Here is a 17,320-nt window from a genome sequence, read left to right as displayed (position 1 = left end):
TATATATATAGTGAATTATAAACATTCACTCTTCCTAATAAAGTCACAACAATACAAAATCAAAAATAAGGAGTAACTTTTGGGATATTACTGTTGGCCCTGGCTTTTAGGGAGCTAAGGTGTTTGATCTGGATTCTTTGTAAACAGATGTGTACTCTGCTTCTTCAGTAACCCCGTGTTTGTTTGGTAATTGTTGTGTGGGATATATATGCCTTTTGAGGACAAGGACTTAGGATTTTAATGTTATACAATTATTACTAAGTGATGGACTCTTTCAGCAGCATCCTCAGTGGATCACTTGTCCATTGTCCTCCTATCATCGCTCCATGCTTATTTCATGGCATTTTGCAATGATTCTCATTTTTTGATTGTCAAATTTTAAGGTCAAAGCATACCTTGTATAAAACATGAATCAATAATTGATTTTGTTACAATATTTTTCTCCTTTTTGAAGCAAGAAGATGTGCACATTTTTTTCCAAATAGTTCAAATACAAGAATTTCTGTTGCACAGAAGTGTTCTATATAAAAGATTTGTGGTTTCCAGTTCTCCTGTTTTGTGTTGATTAATCTTGTGGGCGAGTCTCTATTAAATTTTATAAAGTGTGTGTGGATGAACCTCACAGGTGGATTGATGTAGGTGAATCCATGTCTGCCTGCCTTTACAGAACAAGCATGCACATAGTGCCTTTTGCAGCTTTTATGTCCACTGTCACTGCCTGTAAGAGTTCAGGGAATCTGGCTTGAAGAGGCCAGGATTTTACCATAATGGCTGAAGAGGGTTTTATCCACTCGCTTCAACACGCTATACAGTGTTCTTTGTTTCTTAATAGGGGTAGATGTTAAAAGTTAATGTTCTGTGTTGATGTTGAAAGTATAGAAATGAAGATCATATGGAAATACTGTGGAAGAGTTAAGTATAGAGCAGAAAAAGTGGTAGATCCATAAAATGAAAAAAATTATTCTTCCTGCACAAACAGGATAAAGACCTGTTGAGTAGAAGAGGTTCTTTTTGATTCAGTTGAATTTTAAGGAGGGTTTGGACATATGCAGGTTGTAACCTTAGTATGGGTATAGCTGATGAACTGAAGAATGCAGTGAGCGCTGGATTCTTGATTTTCTTTGTATAAAATACCGGCATCTGTATAAAGTAATAAGACCAAGTCATGTATGTTTTATCATAACCTACAGAGTAAGTGTGTTGGCTACTTGGAGCCCAAACTCTTGTCAACCTTTGCCTGTGAAAAGTCAGATCTCCTACCTGTGATGTTTCCTTATACTCTACTGAAGCACTAGTAAATATACGTAAACTCACATAGAAATTACTCATATTTCCTAAGCTACTAATTGTGGTGTTACTGTCTAGTGGATTTTGAGTACTGTTTCATGTTTTATCCTGTTTTATGCGCTTCACTTGTATCTACTAAGGAAGTTAGTATTACATGATGAATCTTACACTGTCTTTCCAGCTCAGAGTTAAAGAAAACTTAGCTTTAAATCACTTTCCAGTGTTCCTTCATTTAGGAGGAGAAGTTAGGATGCATTGTCTTGATGAAAAGCCTGAGAAGGTAGATAAAAGGTTGGGAGGAGAGGTAACTAAAACTGGCCAAACAAGAAGAGCGGAGGCGGCTGGACTTAATTAAATTTGAACAGGAAACATTAATAGCGGTGTCTGTTTTCTTTTTTTAAAATTTATTGAATGTTTAATCTATTTTTTGGTATGCTGTCGGGTGTATATTTGACAGAAGTCATTGGAGGAGCACCTCTAATTCACCTGGGCACACTGCTGGAGTCTGGTTAGGTCTCTCTGGATGGGATCCCATCCCTCAAGCATCTCAATTGTATGTGCACTGATTGGCATCAGGTGCAAACGCGCTGAATGTGCACTCAATCCCACCATTGATGTCACTGATGATGATATTAAAGAGCTCAGTAATGACACCTCAGGGACGTAGCTGATCTGTATCTGGACACTGAGCCATTGACCACCACTCTCTAGGTATGATCTTGCTTGTCCAGTGATCAGTCCAACTGCCAAATCCATCTCTCTCCAATTTGGAGAGAAGGGTTTTGTAGGGAATGGTGTCAAAGGCCTTGCTGCAGTTGAGATAGGTGATGTTAGTGGCTCTTCCCATGTTCACTGATGCAGTTATGCCATAATAAAAAGTGACAAGGTTGGTCAGGCAGGACTTAGCCTTGGTGAAGGCACGTTGGTTATCCCGTATTACCTCCCAATTGTCATCTGCCTCTACACCTTTTCCTTTCTATTTTAATTAGTTTCAAGTGATACAAATGGAATGATAGAAAACTGGCAGTACTTTCTGAGGTTTCCTGGTATTTCGGTAGTTCCATTACTACAAGTGTGTAAGTGTTAACCAACACCTGCCCCTTCAAAGAGGCGCTGTCCTTCGCATCAGGCTGGGGCTGGCACTGTGGTGGCAGGTTGGCCTGAGGAATGTCCCCCTGTTTCTTACCAGTGGTTTGAGCAACTGTCTTTCCAGGCTACTTTTTTTTTTAAATCTATTTCCTGTGCGCGTAGTGGATAAAGATGAATACTTCAGCATTAGCAACATTTATGGTGGAATGTAGGTAGAGAAATGGTCTTCAACTTTGAATTTCTGGTTGGCTCCATGCTGGGGCTTCCACTTTGCTTAGGGATTTTTTGTCTTATGCTTTTCCGTATTATTTTGCTTCTCCACGCAGCGAAAGAGTTACAAAATTTCCCTGCAAGCTGCATGCTAGGCTTGCTGACAGAGTTTAATGAATTGTGTGTTGATGCTCATGCAGGCATTGCCACTACCCTGCTGTACCTTGGTGTCTATGCGAACACCTTGCTGCTCTCTTAGGTGGGTACAAAAGCAACAGCTTCACCCGTCTGCTTAGGGAGTGGCTGATTCAGAGATGAGGCTCTGAGTGCACATGCAGGAGGCCCTGCAGCAGGTGAAAACATGACATCTTAGTTCTCTGGTAGCTGTTTTGTATATGTAGTTCTGTGAAATAATGATCCTGTACTGTTTCTTATCTACCTTCTATCTGGAAATGATTGCATCTTGCTTATTAGCTGGCTGTAGTTTATTCTGAAAGCACTTATCTGACAGAAGGCAGCTTCAATTTATCAAATCTCTCAGATAATGCACATCCGTCTGTGCTTCAGCAAATGTATCACCTCTTTGCGTATTGATGCTTTCTGATCTAGTACTGCTTGTAATTAATTTTTGATAAAGTATTCTACAGGCTTCTAGTAAAAAAAACAACAAAAAACAAGTTGAGTTCATTTAGATTTAGAGTTGAACTGAAGTTCAGTTGTATGGCTGAAGCTAACCTTGTGAATTGGTCATTACAAAAAAAAATTACAAAAAGTCGAGAAATAATATGTAAAAGAACTAGCATGTGCTCATTTGATTGTCTGCAGTATCATTACTACATATTACAGTAACAATGCTTATTTTTGTCATGTAAGCATTTAGCAGAATTGGATGTATTTATTACTTCATTATTTTCACACAGCCCTTTCATGTTGCTTATTGATAAAAATTGAAAGTAAGGTTTAAATTATGGAAACAGTTTGCACCTTTCTAAAGTATATCCTGAACAGATAATTGGTGCATATATTTAAAATTATATTGTTATTAAGGGACATGTTTAAAACTTTTAGACTTGATTTCTATTTAGAGAATTTTTTGTGGCAGAAGTTAAAATGGCTCGATTAAGAAGATTTAAATTTCTTATATGTTCCTTTTAAAATTGATTTTTAAATGATTTATTGCTTCTAAAGATGTAAATCTTTTTGCGTTTTGTGAGGAAAATATGCTGTTGTCACATCCATATTTTAATGCCTTTACTACCTACTAAGCCTCCTAAGTTGTACTAAACTCAGATTGTATACACAAATTCTACTGATTGGGAAATGGAGCGATTAAACATAACTCTACTATGCTAGGGCTTTAGGGGAAAAAAATAAAACTTTTTACTAAGCTAAGTACTTAGTAAGTACTCTCTTAATGACATTTTTCTGAAGTGCTACTTAGTGCGTACAGAAAATTAAGCACATTCTCTTTTGATGCCTCTTGCACTCAAGGTTAGCGTCGTCAGCTTCTCTTTTGGGTCATGTACATCCCAGTGCCTGAACAGTTTTATTCCACTGGCCAAAGCAGAATTGAACAGTTTCTCTGCTTTGTTCGTGTCTGTGTCTTGACATGTGCAGCGTAATTATCTTTTACTATTAGCTTCTACTCCGTGGATGGGAACTAATTGCTAGGCGGCAATTTCTTGGATCACATATTTCGGCTTCTCAGATCGTAGGGATTTATTGGGGTCAATTGTCACTTGGCTAGACTGTAGAAACTTGAGAGCCACATTTTTGAGATTGAAGGATTGCTTCCCTGCAGAAGAGGAGATAAGTGTGCAAGATTTTTATCTGTGGGTTCTTATCCAAACAAGATTTTAACAACATATCTAAATTTCTGTGACTCGTACATCACAACACAATAGATCTGTGGTTTCTGTTACTTTCCTCCCCACTCAGCAATAAGTGTGATGTCTTTAATTGTTTAAATGTTTGGTGTTTTTTAAACAAGCAAAAAACCTAGAACCTCAAAGTAAAAGCAAACCCCTATGACTGCTAGAAGACTTTCAAAGAGTTTTTCTTCAGAGGCGGGGAGAGTACTGGGTTGGAGAGTATCTTCACTGAAATGCTTAGGGAAACTTAAGTCTTTCACTGCCTCTGCTATGAGGAGACTGGGCACTCGTGCTCCTTTTCTGCACAGTGTTGTACTTTGTGAATCTCTCAGAGCTTAGCATGTCAAGTTGTGATGTGCTATACGTACACTTGAGAACAGAGATTCTACAAATAAAAGCTGATTACTTTCTCCTGGCACATATTTTCACTTGCAGCCTGTGAACCTGAACTTGACTGCTAGTTGAGCTCATGTCTAGTATCACATACTTGGCAGAGCCCTTGAATCTTGGGCAGCTGGATTCATGAAGTGGTGCTTGGGAAGGAGGAAGGGTAGAACTGGAAAACTGAATGCCAAATTTAATACAGAGCTAAATGGTGTTATATCCCTCTGTTCTTCTGTCCTGCTTGTCTCCACATATGTAGCTGGATGCATAAATTGAAAATTCTCCTGATGTTTGACATTAGTATTTATTCAGTTTCCTTAATGTGTACACAAATTGAGCAATCTCTGTGCTCTTACCTAACCGTTCTTGTGGCTTGTTAGGTTATGGACTCGTTGCTCACAGTCATTTTAGTCTGTTAAGGCATACACTGTTTCTGGTCTGCAGGGGCTCGTGATTGCTGTGTGTTTGTGGCTGATTTAAGCCTTGCCACTGATAAGACCATTTTACAGTAGGTGTTCTTTCTCTCCCTTTTCCCCCCTACTTAATTAAAACGAAGTTGTATTAAGAAGGCAGGAAACTTTCAGTTATACTTGACCTGGTCTTATGATGTAAGATCAAAACCAAGTCATTAATTCTAAGTCAACAGCCAAGTCTGTGATCAAATGAGAGGGAATATATAATAACACTTGAAAATGATCATTGTCCAGTTTTGGGCAAATGATATCATGTAATTTGATAAATTAACTATTGCGTGTTAATGATTCTGGTGGATTTTCAAGAAGGGCAAGTAGTTTTGAAAAACACCTGAACTTGAAAAATCCAATGTTTACAGAGCTTGTAATCAGACTGTATGGTAGTGGGAAGGACTGGCCTGATAGTAAATTGATACATAACTGGAAAAAACTTATGTGCAGACTAATGAAAATTACTGCTAGGAATTGGAAATTGTTGGGAATAATGTAATAATTTTCTATGCCTCTTGATATAATAAAAAACGCAGCTTAAAAATTCCCACGTTTTCTTTTTTTATCTCTTTAGAATGTGAAAGCATTTGCATCTTCAGATAGCCTAGCCAAGGTCCAAGAAGTAGCAAGCTGGCTTTTGGAAATGAATCAGGAACTGCTCTCTGTGGGCAGCAAGAGGCGACGAACTGGTGGATCTCTTCGAGCTAATGCTTCCTCAAGCCAAGTAGATGAGGAGCAGATGAATCGGGTTGTAGAAGAGGAGGAGCAGCAGCAAAGACAACAACAGGAGGAACAGCACATTGGGAGGAACGGAGAGATAAGAGGAGAAGAATCTGGGTTTGATGACAGACGTGAATCCCAGCAAGAACAGTTAGAAGAAAATAACAATAGACTTATTACAGTGGATGAAGAATCCACTTGTAACCAAGAGGAAGATGATGATGAACATGCTGGTGATCAAGAGGAAGAGGTGGAAGAGGAGGAGGAAATGGACCAGGAGAGTGATGATTTTGATCAGTCTGATGACAGCAGTAGAGAAGATGAACATGCTAACAGTAACAGTGTTACTAATTCCAGTAGCCTCATAGACTTGCCTATTCACCAGTCATCGCCGTTCTACATAAAGACAAAGGTGAGAAACTTTTTTGTATTTTTTTTATCTTGGTTAACTCCAGATTTTGGAAAGTAATTTGCATATCTAAAATTAAACTAAAGATTTAAAATAAAGCAAAGATTTTTCGTTTCCTAAGGAACTCAGTTTGTGGACTGTATAAATCCTTGATAAACTATAGCATTATAACTGTTAATAATGAAAATATTTGCATGCATTTGACGTGACGAAGTACTCCTTTTCAGGCACTGGAGCTTTGAAGGCTATTTTCAAAAGAACACTTAATTTTATATGAGTACTTTCATATACAGATGAATGTGTTTAGTAAGACCTTCCAGGGGTTATTTGTGATGTGTTCTTTCTCAGAGCAGGCAAGAAGGAAGGTAGCAGTTGTGTGTGTGGTGTTCTATGACATCTGGTTCTAAGAGTTTGTCATGAAAGGTTAGACTTGAATGTTACAGAAACTTAAAGGTCTTTCTAGCCAGATCACATATTGATTGCATTGACAAAATATGGATCGTAAACGGAGGGAAAAAAAAAAGCCAGTCATTCAGTTATAAAGTCATTACGTAATGCTGCATTCTATCCTACTTGTAAGGAACTTATGTTCAATGACTGCTGAAAACTTCCAATTTGCAACAGTATTTGAAAATAATTATTCACGTTTTTATTGTTACAAGTTTAACCTAATGTGTTAGTTTCAGTGTTTTATTGTTGGCAATGCTTTCTACAAACTAAGTTCTATTAACTTTGAGCAACAGAAACATCTGAAAGAATGGTAAAAGCAGTGATACTGAATAATAGAAGGGAGGAGCATGCAAGTGGCTCTGGAAAAGTGTGCATGCCAATTTATTTTTGATTTGTTTGACTATGAATATAATTGGAGACAGTCTGAGAGAGCTGGGGCTCTTAAGCCTGAAGAAGGCTCCAGGGGGACCTTACAGTGGCCTTCCAGTAACTGAAGGGGGGCTACAGGAAAACTGGGGAAGGACTTTTTGTATGGGCATATAGTGACAGGATGAGGAGAAATGGCATTAAACTGGAAAAGGCTTTAGAATAGTTTCTTTACCATGAGGGTGCTGAGACACTGGGACAGGTTGCCCAGTGAAGTTGTGTATGTCCCCTGCCTGGAAACATTCAAGGCCAGGCTGGATGGGGCTGTGAGCAACCTGGTCTGTGGGAGGTGTCCCTTCTTATGGCAGGAGGTTGGAACTAGATGGTCTTAAAGATCTCTTCCAACCGAAATCATTCTACGCTGTATGATAAATGTATTGATAGGGAATTGATCTTGAAGATACATTAGAAGAAGTAAATACTTTGACTGTTTGCGTCTGGAAGCTACATTAGTGTTTTTATTTGTATAGCTGATTAGTATATTGGGTTTTTAGATTTTTGTTTTCATATGTTTTTAGAAAATGGTTTAACTTTATATTTTCAACGTTCAGGCTACTGAAGTGTATGCTTCCTAATTTGGAATTTAATAGTATGGTACAGTCCAACTTCATATCAATTAGCTTTCTACATTTTGTTTTTATTGTGGTACTTTGCTTTTCCGTAATTTAGTGCTATTTGTTATTGCGCAACAGCTGGCATCCATCCAATTTAGATTTAATATTAAGAGATGTGTAAAATTATGTATATTTCAGCCCTCTAAATCAGAAACTCTGTCATGTTTTGAAAATAACTACACTTAAAATATGCAAACTCAGAGCAAGTATGGCAATGATCAGTTCTGAAGCTTTTTCTGTCATCTCCAGTGCTGAATGCGGTTTTTAAATTTTGAGGTTTTTTTAAGGGCATATTTGATATGAAGTTCACAGAGATTTTGCTTAAGGGAGTTTGTCGGAAACATTTTGTATAGATGCACAATTTGTGTTGTCTGATAGTTGCTTTGCATTTTGTTTCCATGCAGCGCTTGCCATTTTATTCTGTGCTGTGTCCCCAGGCTGTGCTACTGCAAGAATTGCCTGGGGAGCTGGGTAGTGAAAACAGTCTTTGGAAATTGTTCTTGATTCCTGGTGTGACTTCATTTTCGATAGTTTTAATTGCATACCTGAAAAGACGGCACAGAAGGCAGCTTGAGCTGGCACTGCTCTTAGGTCATGGTTTTAGCATTAATTTTTACAAATTCTTCAATAAACCATAATTTAACCAGAGGAACACGTTCTGTTTTAGGCATCGTTTTAGAAATATAGCTGTGCCAGAGCATGTTTATTTCTACTCTGGTTCATTCGTGATTAATGGGTATGGTGCTTTTGAGAAGAAAAAGGGGATATTTGTAGACTAACCAGCAGTATTTCTGGTTCCATCTGTTGAAGATCGACTCATCCCAGGAAACTCAAACGTGATAGACTTACTTTACAGTTTTTATCAGATGTAAACCCAGCTCCTCAGAGACACACACTGCTGATTCAATGCAGCTGCTAGCTTGGTTTAGTTGTATGAAGCAACACTGATGACAAATAGGGTGTTTTCAGGACTACCAGATAACTGGGAATAATACTGAGACTGGATAAAACAGTATCTGCTGCTGTCAGAACTCTTTGTGCACTCATGTTAACTTCTCAATATCTCTGTTTTGCTTTTTTTCTTGTCTTATCAACTACTGAATAATGTCTTTTTCTAATTTGATTACTTTTCCCGTATCCCAGCTGCATTTGCCAGCCATCATCTTAAATTTCCACTTGACACCAGCAAGCTCACTATGTTTAAGCTGAAACTCAACTGGAAGTGTTAAAAACATTTTTAATACATTTTTTTACATTACATAATAATTATGCAATAATGATTGTATATAAGTATATAAATAAGTATTTGCTCAATATTACTGTTCTGTGTAAGTAGTTGAGATAATTGTTACCATGATGTTACAAAAATGTTATGATTTAAAATGAGAGGGCACACAGTTCAGGAGTTCTCATTAGTAATACTTTAGGAATCCAGAAAGGTCATTGTGATTGTGTTACAATTCCCTGTAAAAAAATATTAAGCCTCTCTGTACTGCCTTCTGCGCAAGCTAAGGCAGGCTTTCAGAAAACATTTCATATTTGTAAAGTCAGACAGCCCAGCAGGGTAGATCCACCTGCACCTTCATTCTGAAACTCTGCCTTTTTCCTTCATCCTTTCTGACTGTTTCCTGTTGAACTGAAGAGCTGTTGATCACTTCATGTACTGAAAAGAAAAACTTGGTCAAGTTCACTCGTAAAAAGTTTCTTAAATGTAAGTAATCGGGACACAGAGTCAAATAGACGTGCTTTTCTAATTTTGCCCTCAGTATGATATTACCTTCAAGCTCTGATTTTGGAACATTCAACTGAACTGTAGATGTTAAAACTTAAGTTCTTGCAACAAGGCTAATTAAAAGGTATTCATACTCTATTTTACCTGTTCATATAATAAACTATCACATTAACATCTTGGACTACAGCAGTATCTTAGGATTTCATGGTTGGCTGATTTGTCCAATGTGATGCTAGCCTTTTCCAGAGAGCTTTCTGTTTTGTAAGAATGGCCTGTGTTTTCTGTACCTAGAAAAATGAATCAACACTTGGTTGTGTTAAAGTAAATAGTTTTCTTTTATGCAGTGTACCTTATTGGATCCTTAATTGTTAACTCCTCTCAATCTATGTCAAGCATTGTTTGTCATGTCAGTTACATAAAAATATTAAATAAGCACAGGAGGGCAACATACGTAATGCATACGTTGTGCTGTTGATGCTCATTCTTGCTGATTGCTTGCTAGTCATATCATCTGTTGCCATTGCCCTATGATTACTTAGTATTGCTTGAGTTCCTTAGGAATGAACATGTTGCTCTTAACTGAAACGTGAGCAAACACTTGCATTTACAGTACATCAGATATCTCATAGCAACTATCCTTAATTGCTTTTATTCTTCAGTAGATGTGGTATTTATAGCATTGCAAGGACAAGAATTTGGTAGTCACCATCAGTCAGAAGTTACTTGGGTAAATTAACATTTTTGCTTACTTTAGATCTGTTTCTATAACTGTTAATGCTGTTAAAATGGTACATATGATAACAAATATATCAGCTGTGTTATCATTACTTGAACTGATGTATATGCCATAGGTGACAACTGGCATGTTTTTATGGCAAAAATTGGAATCAACTTTATTATCAGCTCTGTTAATGCTGTGTCTGCCACTGCATTCATTTCTCTTGGACAGATGCCTGTATTTTAGCATATGGTTATCCAGGTTGTACTTAATTACCTTTTATAATTTCTTTCAATTTGCCACTAGAATTACTTCAAATTGCTAAAGTATTTTGGTTGTTCTACCTCTTGAAAATAATTTAATCAATTTTACACACATGCACATGTGTAAATACATGCTATGTTTACCTTATTCCATTCTCTTTTTATTGCTTAATTATTTCTAAAACTCCTTGTTTGTTAGCTTTTTTAACATTAAGAGTCATCTTCAGTGTACTTAAATTTTGTTTTTAATCAGTGTTTTCAGTTTCTGTCAAGACGAGTTGGTTTTGGTTGCTTGCTTTATCTTACTTTACTTGGAGGAGTATTGACATCATTATTGTAGAAAAAAAAAAGTGTTCCTAAACAGTTGAAATAATTTGCAGATTTATTTGGCTTAGGTTTTACTTGACATGTCTTGTAGAAGGCTGAAAAAAGAAGTCACTGTATATATGTATAGTAATACTAGTTTTTTTCCTATGAAATTCTCTGTCATGTCTCACAGTGAAGCTACCTCAGTTAGAACAAGTCCTTTGACAGTAAGTAAATAAATCCTGAGAAGGATTAGCTGCATTCCAGCAAATATTGTCACAGGTTTTTAAAATTAAACAAAGTAGTTAAAGTATGCCATCTCCAAAGGCAATTATGTGCTCAAGGTCAAATTGTAGTAATAAGATGCATTTCCTTTCTTTCTCCTGCTTGCATGCTTGAAGTTCGTCTCTGGCAAAAGAGGGAAAATATAGGAAGATTGCATAGAACCTAGAAGATGTAATTTATTACTTCTGTCCAAAATAATATTTTGTACATTAAGAAACAGTTCTAGGGAGATATCTGTTCCAGTTGGGGCATTTGTCTTTAACAAATCCATCATGGAATTTAGTGTAAGTTCTTACTTTCATACCACACCGCCCCATTCCTGATACGATTCCAGGAGCTATTTTATATTTTTCCACAAATTGAGTTTTGAAGGAAGAAAGTACTGAAAGTAATTTCATGTATTCTGTAAGGACCCAAATAAAAATATCTCAGCAAAGAGGTAGAGCAGGAGGATTGTCAGTGCGTGGCCATGCTCAACGGTTCTGGACAACAGGTGCTGCTCAAGAGGGAGTCCTTGTAGGCCTGACAAACCCTCTTAAACATTTTTTTCCTTGTTTTTCTGTGTCACAAAGTAAATGAGCACATAGCACAGAAATATTTGTTTCACTTAGATAACTATAGCCTGTGCGGGATGTATTACACATCAATGAGTCTGGCACCTCTGAAAGGGTCAGACTTTCTGCCAGGCTCAACCTTGCACTGATTTTCTGATTTAGTGTTGTGTTCAGTGCTAGTCACAGGTTTGGGAGCTGTGACAATTTTGGTTTTGCTGGTTAACCAGAGCTTCCTGAGAATCAGAAAGCAATTAGTTAAAATGCAGGTAGAAAAATTCTTAAGAAGTGTATGGTTGGCTCTAAAATATAAAACAAAAAAACCCAAACCAAAAAAAAAAACCAATGACCAAAAAAACTGTCGAAAGTATCCTTTAAGCAGTTGTTATATTCGGGCACTTGCTACTTTACTTAAACTATTAAGATGATTCCTTTCATATATAATGTACAGCAATGGTAAGGACTGAAAAGCAACTCAATTTTCATGTAAAAACGTTATGTTTAGGTTAGTTTCATCTGATTTCAGGTTTTGTATACACAGTGCCTGTTTGGCCATAAAGTCAGTGGATGGTGTGTGTGTCTATCGCTGTTATTCCAAGGCTGCTTTTTTGTGTTTATTTGTTGACCCAGGAGAGTGGTGAGAAGACCAAATGACTTGAGTGGAGCTAGGAGAGCATGTGTCACAAGAAGAACTGTTTGTTGAAACCTAAATACCCAAATTTCAAGTTCTGAAACAAACAGAAAGCTAATGCTCAAATAATTATGTTTGGGCTCCTATGTTATGCAGGCTGGGAGAAGATTTTTTTACTCTGAGGTGCTGGTTCCAAGCTTACAGAGCTCAAGGATATAAAATACGTATTCTGATTTTGTGTGGAAGGATAATATCAATTTTTAAAGCTGAAGGAAACTCGGTGGCTACCACAGGGAAGATGGCACTGGGCAGTTCATGTCTGTGTAAATTGAAATGAGATTCTGTGTGAAAGTCTAAACTTACTGTCAGAAATTCAGTAGTAAACTAAAAGCCTTTTAGGGATACAGGGGAAAGAAAAGGATAATTAGAGCCATTCTTCTTTTCAGAAAGTGGGCATTTATTTAGCCTACAGGCACTACACTCAATTTAGAGGATGCTTGGATGCTGCCTGGAGGTGGGGTGGTTGTCATGTACTGGTGTGTTAATATTTTTCTATTTTTCAGCAGCAGAGGGTGCTGCTATTGCTGCTCTGCAGTCTGATGGAGAGTTATACTGTGGTTCCTTGCTAAGGTTCTCCCTCCTCCTGCTGCTAAAAATTGGAAGTGATTTTTAAACTAAGGAATGAACATAACTGGAACAGAAGGACTTGATGTTTCTGTGAAGAAATCTGTGTCCAATCTATGAAATGATGTAGGGATACTTCTCAAAAACAAGTAATTAAACATTTCCAAATGGCTTATGTGTTAAGAATGTGGTATATATTTCTCTGCTCTGAATGCACAAAACAGAAAAAGTTTATGCTATAAAGAAATCACTACTTTTGTTTTTTCTTCTATTACGGGGATCACACATAAGCTATCTATCCTTCATGCCTTTCATCTCCTGAAATGTCTAACAATTATCACAACGCTTTACAGAGTTTTAAACAGAGTAATAATTCATTTAAAACTCTGCTAAACTGAGTGTGTGTTTGGTGTCACTCGAGTAATCAGGAAAAAAAAAGAATAGAATTTTTCCTCACACTTCTGTGAGATTCTCCTTCCTAATTATAGCTGCTTCCATATCACTATCTTAAAAAGCTTAGGAACTTGCCATTCACTCCCCTTGTTTTTTCTGAACTATGCCATTAAAATACAGTAAGATGAGTGAATGACTTAAAATAAATGTAACGGTCTTTAAAACTGCAAGTCAAAGCTGCTTTTACCTTACTGTGATAGTTTAATATTTTGAATCAAGTTTTGGATTTTTTGATAATGACGTTTTTGACTCTTGCAATACAGAGCCATATTTTTCAGCTGGACTGTAATAACATCACAAATAGTTGCGCTCTGGGGTTGATATCAATCAGCACTTAGAACCTTGGACTTCTTTCTTGTTTATGTACTACACATTTTAGTCGCTAATGACACCAAGCATTCAGAATCAATTGGAAATGTTCTGCACTGTCATTGAGGTGTGATTTCTTAAATATTTAGAGAATACAGATTCTCAGTCTCTCTGTAGGTAGCAGAATTCTTCCTCTTCTGTACTGACCTGCAGCATGCTTCTTGACTTTAAATACCAGCACTGCTTTTGAAAAATACTTTCCACTTGCTTTGCTTTTAGTTGATTTTAAGATCATTTTCTGCCTGACTTTTGTTGAGGGTTAGCTATATTGTTGCTGAATTGTCCTTATGCCATCACTTGCAGGCAGAGCTGGCATTAAATAATTGCTGCTTGACTAATTTTCTTAGTCTATAAGATGACCATGAAACTTGCTAATTGATGTATGGGTTCTGGCTGTAACATGTGGTTATTCCTGATATAGTTTGTGACATATCTAAGCACTTAGCTACCTGGTTCAATTTTCTCATGCAAAATTCTTGAAATACTTAGTAATTAAACCTGTGTCAGAATTTTATAATTTTTGGCTGACAGTATTCCAAATCATAACAGCATGTAGTGCACGGAGCATTAACTCTTGAACTCCTGTAAACCCTTGACAACCTGTTTGTTAAAATGTCCCTTGCATTTGAAGGAGAGTAATCTCCCTTAACGTAGAGGGCTTTATTGTTTTTCATTGTGATGTTTAGAACCATTACAGCAGAAATAATGGACAGTACTATAATTTATGGAGTTGGCAATTTTGTGTGGACAATGAAGTCAAGAATCTCAGAGCCTGGTGAGTAAGAAAAGTTTAACAGTAAAAAAAAATAAAAGTAAGAAAGCATTGACTTGGGCAGTCTGGGTCATAGTTTTGACTACAAGACAATATTTAATAAGCAGGTGGTTTTGTGTTGGTTTTTTTTTTTTTTGTTGCCTTCATTACAGAAAGATGTCTATTTGTTTTGTGTGGAAAGAGTGCTGATTTTGTTCTCTGTTTTCCTGTTAAAGAGATTCTTTTATAGTCTCAAGACCTATCTGAGTAAGGCACACGCAATTTTCTGGTACTTTACCAGTAATTGAGGTCAGTCTTCCAGTTCCAAATGAGGGATTTACCTCAACTAGTCACATTAGAAATAAAAATACTTGTGCCCAATTTGGCTGTACTGATATCTGACTTAATTGCAGTATTGCACCTTTTGTGCAGCGAGAGCACAGCCTGTGTCTCAGAACATGCAACTTCCTTATTTCCTTATGGTCCTTGCCAAGCACATTAGGTAGCTCCTTCTGAACATATGCGTGCTTCTTTTGGAGATGCATGTTTGTGAACAGACCTCCAGCCCTTCCCTGCAAAAGAGGAAATGTCAGCCACGTAGCTTATGGGAAAGCAATCTCTTCTAGATTTGATCAGAAGTAGTGAATAGCTACGAGATTGTATTAACTTGAATGGTCTTCTAGTTTCAGAATCTGTGTAGAACACTTTCAGTACTGCAAAGGAACTTGCTAGTGTGACTCACACTGTCCTATCAGGTTACTAGATGGCTTTGTGTAGGAAAAATCAAACCCGTTTCTCTAGAACTAACTTGAAGCAGTGTCTTTCCTCACAGTTTTTTTCTAGAATTTGAAATCAGCACCAATGAAGCACTTAAATTTTGCTCTGGATCTTAGTGCTCCGAATAAAAATGAGCTTTCTAATATATACCTTGTATATTTTAAGAATTAAAGAAATAATATTTGAGCTCATGAATTGTATCGCAATGACGTTATGAAGTTGTGAAAGCATACTTGAGAATATTTAGTGTGCTGAGTCTGCGGGGAGTAACAAATACGTTCTAATACTAATGCCATTTAAGAGGGAGGTCTGCCCCACTTAAGTATCCCATTTGTTCCTTATGTTGCTCTTGACTGTGTGGCAGGTGCTGTTGCCTGATGTGATCCTTAGCCCAAATGCCTCTAGTCCCAAGTGATACAGAGGTATTTTCTGAACTTTTTATCAGCGGACGCTGATGTTTTAAGTGTTGTTTGTAAAAGGTGATGTTATTGGTTATGAAACTTGGTTCCAACAGTGAATCCAAGCGTGAGGAAAATACAACTTCTTCTGGTGAGCTATTTTCTAGTTTTGTTGATTGATTAAAGTCTTTTTCCTTGAATTTTAAGGGATGCTCTTCAAATCTCTAGCCAAATTGGTATTCAAGTTTGTTTGAAAATGTTAGAGTGAGAACCTTCCTTGTACTCGCTAATGGTTTATGCTTAGAGAAATTATGAGATCTGAAATAAACGAAGAGTGGCGGAGGGACAGAAAGCAATTGGAGGACCAGTATGACGTTTTAACAGCTGCTGCAGGGCTGACATTTTTTTCTTGATGCATTTGTCACTGTAATCTGTAGAGTAGCCATATATCTTTGATTTCTGTAGGAGCCTGTATTATCTGCTGAACGTTTGGTATTCAGCAAACTGTATGCAATAAAGTAATTTGCACTGGTTTATAAATTCTTGAGTCTAAGAAGAACTCTACGCTGTCAATTTCTGTGGTACTTCAGTCATCTCTGAACAGGCAAAATGTTTACAAACAACAAAAAAGCAGCCACCAACAAAATCCTTAATTTCCAAGCAGTCTCAGAAGAATGTTTGAACTACAAGAGCTTCATTTCAGTTGATAGAGTGATTTTTGATGTATTAACTGCTTCTCTTTGGTAGTATTTTGGCTCTGATCTGTGCATGAAGCTGTGTTTGAATTGTAATTAATGGTATAGCCTGCCCTTTGTGCTGATTTATTAATCTGCTATAATGCTTTCTTTAACTTGTGTGGACATTTTGTGGTTTCCTTTATTGGTTAAAATACTTTAAGAAATAGCTATAAAACCTAAAACAAGCATTTCTTAAATTATCAATTTTGCTGAAAGCATTTTCTCCCGTTTTGTCCATTGTGTGGCTAATGAAAACAGTGTAAATTTCAACTTTCTGGAAATTTTGCCAGGATTTTGTTCTTCTCTCCTGGACAAGCAAGTTGAGATCTTCACCAAATTACTGTAAGGTGTGTTTTATGTTTTATTTTTTTTCAAGTCCATATAAAACTATGCATTAACTCTATTTAGTGCAGCTTATAGTGTAATATTACATATGGTTAATTGGTATTGACTTTTTATATCCTGTGCATAGATGAATAACAAAAAATACTAGTGGAAAGCATTGCTTTCAGTCATCTCTTTAGTACTTACTTTATTCCCTGTTTTCTGGCTTTTTTTTTTTTCATGGATGTAACAAAAAAATTGTAAAGGAGCAGAGGTTTTAAAAACAACGCAGTTAGCAAGTAAGTGCTGAGATTTGTGTTCCAAGGCAAACTGGTCCAAACCAACTATTTCTCTGTAGAGAATATTTCTCCTTTTCTACTTGTTCTAACCAAAATCTAATGTTTTCAACTAACTTTACTACCTTACAATGTTTTGAATAGTATGAAAGGAGAAAGTAGCGAATTGTAGTAATATTCA

General features: G+C 36.8%; 1 protein-coding gene across 3 annotated transcripts in view; it reads left to right on the top strand.

Moving 5' to 3' along the window:
- FBXW7 (F-box and WD repeat domain containing 7) overlaps positions 1-17,320 on the top strand; it is a 132,966-nt gene that overhangs the window by 31,918 nt on the left and 83,728 nt on the right. For all 3 annotated transcript variants that reach the window (XM_019614516.2, XM_003205441.4, XM_031553021.1), the window contains exon 2: positions 5,880-6,437. In XM_019614516.2, the coding sequence (XP_019470061.1) occupies positions 5,880-6,437 (558 nt within the window). The remainder of the gene's footprint in view (positions 1-5,879; positions 6,438-17,320) is intronic.

Source organism: Meleagris gallopavo, chromosome 4, assembly GCF_000146605.3.
Source record: "Meleagris gallopavo isolate NT-WF06-2002-E0010 breed Aviagen turkey brand Nicholas breeding stock chromosome 4, Turkey_5.1, whole genome shotgun sequence".
NCBI lineage: Eukaryota > Metazoa > Chordata > Aves > Galliformes > Phasianidae > Meleagris > Meleagris gallopavo.
Note: the sequence above shows the minus strand (reverse complement) of the source record. Positions and strands in the feature narration are given on the sequence as shown.